General features: G+C 46.9%; 1 protein-coding gene across 1 annotated transcript in view; it reads left to right on the top strand.

The window, feature by feature from the left end:
- Nucleotides 1–924: 924 nt before the first annotated feature.
- RAP74 (transcription initiation factor IIF subunit alpha RAP74) overlaps nucleotides 925–6,000 on the top strand; it is a 50,210-nt gene continuing 45,134 nt past the window's right edge. The window contains exon 1 of the mRNA XM_086814825.1: nucleotides 925–1,216. Within this exon, the coding sequence (XP_086670951.1) occupies nucleotides 1,043–1,216 (174 nt within the window). The 5' untranslated portion in view covers nucleotides 925–1,042. The remainder of the gene's footprint in view (nucleotides 1,217–6,000) is intronic.

The following is a 6,000-nucleotide window of genomic DNA, read 5'->3' as shown; positions in this document are numbered from 1 at the left end:
ATAATAAACTCATAAATATACATATATATATATATATATGCACATACACACACATACGTATATATAATAAACTCATAAATAAATATATATATATATATGTATATATATACATATATATATACGTACATGCACACACACATACGTATATATAATAAACTCATAAATATATAAATGTATACATGTATGTGTGTGAACAATATATATGGATATCGTGGGTACTCACATACATGAATTATGTATGTGTGTGTGTGTGTGCTTGCAAGTGCGTGCATGTACACACATACACACATGCACACATGCACTCAAAGGCACACACACATACACATATCTTCCTGTCTCGTAGGTATGGCTTCAACGGATTACACGTGCACATGCGCATACGTACATCTACATACATACATCTATATGTGTGTTTGTGTGTAGCCCGATGTGCCTACCTTCTATTTTGGCTAGCTATTGTGCCGAGTCCCTGCCCATAGGTATGGCCTCAATGGATTACACGTACACATGCGCATATATAAATATACATACATACATACATCTATATGTGTGTTTGTGTGTAACCTGATGTGCCTAGCTTCTATTTTGGCTAGCTATTATGCCCAGTCCCTACCCGTCGTAGACAAGTAAGCCCACTTTCTATTCAAAAGAGGAAAGGAGAGGAGAAAGGATTTGACTTTGCACATATTTATTTTGCCTATTGTAAATAGGTAAGGGCATGCAAAGATGCTTCTTTGACAAAGTTGTCTTTTTTAATGGTGTGTCTAGCTCCTACTCGTCGGAGACGGGTTGTGCCACTAGTACGGATGAGAGCTGGAAGTAAGACTCGATCACGAGACTTACCCTCGCTTCACCAATTGCTCTACCGCACTGTTGGTAAATAATATATGGTAAATAATATATAATATTATGCGTTTAGAGAGAAAGGGGCGAGAGACACACACATAAAAAGACGTCTAGACGCAAGAAATTCAGAAACTGACTGTGTGGCGACTCGCGGACAGCAAAAGAAAGAGAGAGAGAGAGAGAGTCTGAGAGAGAGATGATGGCACCGGAGCTTGTTCTGAAACCCTGCTGCGCGTCATGCGGGGCTACATCCGACCTGTACGGCAGCGCGTGTCGCCACATGACCCTCTGCCCAACTTGCGGCAAAACCATGGCAGAGAGCGCAACCCCTTGCCCGGATTGCGGTGCCCCCCTTACTCGCTTGGTCCGTGTAAGTCCTCAATCCTGTAAGTCCTTTTGAGTAGTGCTTTTTCCATGGCTTTTCTTAGTTGTATGAACTCAGTGCTCACAGAAACCATTTTTCTCAACAGATCACGAAACTTACAGCCTTAAATTTCCAAGGTTTTATTTGAGAATTTGCAAAATTTTGAGCTAAAATGTAACTAAGATGCCTTCAATTTTACAGATTCTTGAAAATCGAGAAAATAAAATCTACAAGGGAAAATGGGAATCTCGCAAGTCCATTGTATATAGTTTGTAGGCTTTTTGTGAACATTTTAAAATTTTGGCGACTACTAGAAGGAAGCAACATACTCCGTGAGGACCCCTTATATACTCTACAAAGTGAGGGCAAGGTAACAATCGGGTGTCTAGCCGAGGATCGAACCTAGTACCTCAAGGTTACAACCCACCCCCTTTAAACACTAGAACAAGCGCCCAATGTTATGAACTGTTAGTTTGGGATTAATGTCCGCAAGTTAATATGGGGGATGAGTTGGGTCTCTATAAGAAAGATTTTGAAGCCTTCCAACAAGCTCCTAGACCGGGTTGGACAGCATGTAGCTCTATTCCACATTTAAACATACTCCTGATAGCTTCAATGATTAGAGAAAAGGCTATGGCAACTCAAATTATATGATTGGAGATAAGTACTTACACAACCCTTATGCAGCCTGTATAACCAATTTGCAGGTTTCCAAAGCATCTTCAATCAATGTAGACAGCTTCTACTGTCATCCCAATGCATGGACCACCTCCTGGGTACCCTCGAAAGAGAAGATGACTATTAGGACACCCCAAACTGTCTGCACAGCTACCTGGAGATGTAGTACAACTTGTGGGTAAAGGAGAAAAAGGTAGTATGGTAAGAGTAGAACCATACAGTTGTGGAGCTGAATGAGAGGGCCGTACAGCTGATATAACTGAAGGAGATAACCGTACAGCTGATAGAACTGAAGGAGATGGCCAAACAGCTCATGGGGGTGGAGCTGTACTGCTCCGTACACAAGTGGGCAGCAAGAGAAGGGTATCAACTGGACGTACAGCATGCGTGGGTTGTGGCGAGGTTGGGGGTTGACGAGAGGCGTGTCGACTCCTCTAATGCAGCTCACTACCTTTGCATGAGTGGGTGCCAATTGTTGGTCCAGCCCACACTTGGTTGGGTGCCCACTTGCTTGGGTGGCCTTTTTAGCCATGCCCACACCTCATTAATTTGGGGTGCCCGATTTATAAATTGTCCACCTTGTTTTTAATTGCGTGCGCTGTAATGTTAACACTAAGATCGGAACTTAAATCTATCGCTCTTCCTATGAAAAACTAGATAAACACAGCATAAAGCTGGAGGAAAAAGATGAGATGTTTCCCACAAAGCACCCAAAAGTTTTTATTGAGCTCAATCAAAAGAACAACAAATGCTCTTAAGTAGAGCTTGAAAGAAAGAGAAAACACAGGTTGTAGTCCTAAAGCACAAACTGTAGAAGGCTGGGAACAGCTGATTATTGCTGAAAATGAGCACGAGGGAAGCCCGTAGGTGCTTACAAGCATAAGAGACTGTCTCTACAGCCAATAACCTTCGGCCATAGTCATAGGGATGTCAGAATACGCAGCGGAGATGATGACCAGATCTGGGAAACACAAGAGCAAAAACGCATGCAGAAAAATACAGCACAAGAGAGAGGGAGAAAGAGGCGTGTAACTCTGCTCTATATACACAAGAAGATCCCGGGGTTGATACAAAACTGGCAAGGGGGTTGGGGGCCTATTTATATGGCCCCCCAGCCGACTGGCCCTGAAACTCCACGACCAGCACACATCCAGTCGGCGAGCTTGTCAGCAGCAGTCGGCCACCTCATACATGGAGTCGTGGACCAGTTCCAGACAGTCGGCCAGCAAATGGACTGCCACCCAAGCCATAGAAAAAATAGGAAAAATAGGGAAAAAATGCGGAGAGTGGGGAAAAATGATAAAACACCTCATAAGGGCGGGCACACCCACAACAAAGGCCCTGGTGTATGAAACTAGACAGGAGATGACTTCTAGCACCCCCTCTCAGCTCCTGGCTGTGAAACTAACCACCACAGGGAGCTGGGCCCTGGGGTGCCGCCTGAGCAAATCCTGAGATAGCGACTTCGTGAAAGAGGTCCACCGTAGTGTCCTCCGTCGAACAGAACTCTAGCAAGATGTCATCAGCAACGATCTGTTCACGAACAAAGTGCCTTTGGATGACCATGGGTTCCTCCAGTGGAAGCCCAAACCTGCAATGCACCCTCTGCATCCTCACCACCTCACAAGCAGCATCACAAGCAGCCCGGTACTCTGTCTCTGTCCTCGACAAGGCAAAAGATGACTGTCTCTTACTGCTTCGTAGAACTTCTCCTGGGCCTGAAGTAGATCTCCTCCCCAAACTGAGTCACTCCAACCGTGGAGTCGGACTCCATCCAACAATCCCCCTCCTATGTACAAGAGTCCATGATCCTTTGCATGCCGCAGAAACCACAGGAAACGCAATCCTGCCTCCCAGAGAGTCATCCGCAACCATGAGCTCAACTGCCTCATCAGAAAGCTCCCGTCCAATCTGGTGTCCATCAACCAGATCAATGAACCATTCTGCTTCTGAGTCAAAGAGGCATCACACTGCTCACAAGGATCAACACCTGTTACGGTGCAAAAACAAGTCCTGGAAACCTGATGAAGACCAAGCAAGGCCTTCTGAAACCTGTCAACCACCCCCTCTGAATCCGGAACCACAAAGCCTGGAGAAACCACCTCCTTCTGCAAGTAATCAACTGCCACCTGCCTGCCTTTCCGAAAGGTCCTGTGGAAAGAAAATCCTCATCTACTGGAGGTTCTTTGTCCCGAATACTACGAGACATCAGAGCATAAGTGACCTGTTCAGTTTCCTCTGACTGACGAACACAAGAACTACCAGCATCAGTAGTACTGGAGAGTTCCTGCCAAATGCTGTCATCTACTGGCAAGCTATCCACCATCTGGTCCCGGAAAGCATGCACCTGCAGCGTATCCACACTTAAGTGGCCATTAACAGATTGCCACTCATCACAAACCTGAGGACCTGGGAGAGAGAGTGCTAAAAGCTTGTAAACTCCATTCTCCACTCCGCCTTCCCAAACCACTTGGCCTGTTGCTTTGTCCCGGAGAGCAACAAAATGCTCATCAAACTCCACCCGTACGCCAGTCTTGCAAACCCGATGCACTGACAACAGATGAAAACCAAGTGCTGGAACATACAACACCTGGGAGGAATGCTTCCCCCCTCTGCCATCGGGAACTATCTCCATCCTGCCCTCACTGTGAACTGGGATAGTGGATGTATCCCCCGTAAGAATGTGACCAAAAAGCCTGCAGAGATCCATTAAACCGGAACGAGAAGGAGTCATGTGCCTGGAAGCACCACTATCTAGAATCCACTCCCGAGTATCCATTGCGGAGAGTCCTCCAATCTCCTCCTTGCCTGAAGAAAATGAAACATCGGTGTCCATCACCTCCAGGTGCACAAAAGCCGGAGTCTTCATGATTGCTGTCGAGGAATCTTCACCCTTCTCGGTCTTCCACTTGGGACACTGCCTCCAATAGTGGCCTTTCTCGCCACAATCATTACAGGTCCTCTCTGCCTTCAGTTTCTCGTGGTCAGTAACGGACTTCTTCTCAGAAGACTTCTCTGACGAAGCCTTCCCTTTGCCCGTGTTACGGCCTTTCGACCGTTGGCCAGTTAAGGCCTCCGAACCTCCACCCTGAGGAGGGTTCGTGAATCGTTCCTCCTGGTCCAAGACCATGGGCACAAGCTCCTCCCACGTGATGGTGCTGAGCCTGCCCCCACTGGTAATCAAAGATGAGTAAAATGCTGAGTACGAAGAGGGCAAATGTGACAGCAACGTTATGGCCATGTCCTCTGACGATATCTCCTTCCCAGCTTGAAGAACTTCCTGCTGAAGAGCCTGCAGCTTCTTAATATGCTCTCGCATCGTCGACGACTTTGCAGGGTTTATAACCCGCATGTGTACTTCCAAGGAAATCCTCTTCATGGGCGATACCCTGTTGTAAAGAGAAGCCAAATGCTGCCATATACCTCTGGCCAGCGTCATATGCTTTACATGATTGATTACCTACGGTGTGTAGTTGAGAAAGATAAACGAACGGACCCTGGCGTTGACATGATCCCACATCTGTGTCTGAGCCTCCCGGTTCTTTCGGGTTGACGGTAACTCCCCTTCCTCTACTTCCGGCCGTGGAATACCAACAACGACAAAATCTGCGAGGTCGTAAAACTCCAGAACAGATTCCATCATAACCTATGCCGTAGTTGCTCCCTTCCAACTGACGGTCCACCGGGAACGTGGGGAGTGTCGGGATCTTCACATGCCTCTCGACCATCTCAAGCAAATCTGCCATTGCGGGGATGTACTCTGAAAAGGGTGGGTGGGTGGGAACAAAGAAGAACTAATACCTGCAAGTGGCTGTCCAGCAAATCAGCCCGCCGTCCTCTTGCTTCTCCTCTTCCCGAACAGTCCCGTACGGTCCACCAATCAGCCACACAACAGTCCCCCTCTTGCTCACACAAATCCCAAGAACTATCTAGAGCCTAGGCTCTGATACCATGTCAGAATACGCAGCGGAGATGATGACCAGATCTGGGAAACACAAGAGCAAAAACGCATGTAGAAAAATACAGCACAAGAGAGAGGGAGAAAGAGGCGTGTAACTCTGCTCTATATACACAAGAAGATCCCGGGGTTGATACAAAACTGGCAAGGGGGC

The sequence above is a fragment of the Cibotium barometz genome, chromosome 20 (assembly GCF_041138505.1).
Source record: "Cibotium barometz isolate CiBa-2024 chromosome 20, ASM4113850v1, whole genome shotgun sequence".
Lineage (NCBI taxonomy): Eukaryota > Viridiplantae > Streptophyta > Polypodiopsida > Cyatheales > Cibotiaceae > Cibotium > Cibotium barometz.
The sequence above is the reverse complement of the archived record's forward strand: the minus strand, read 5'-3'. Positions and strand labels throughout refer to the sequence as shown.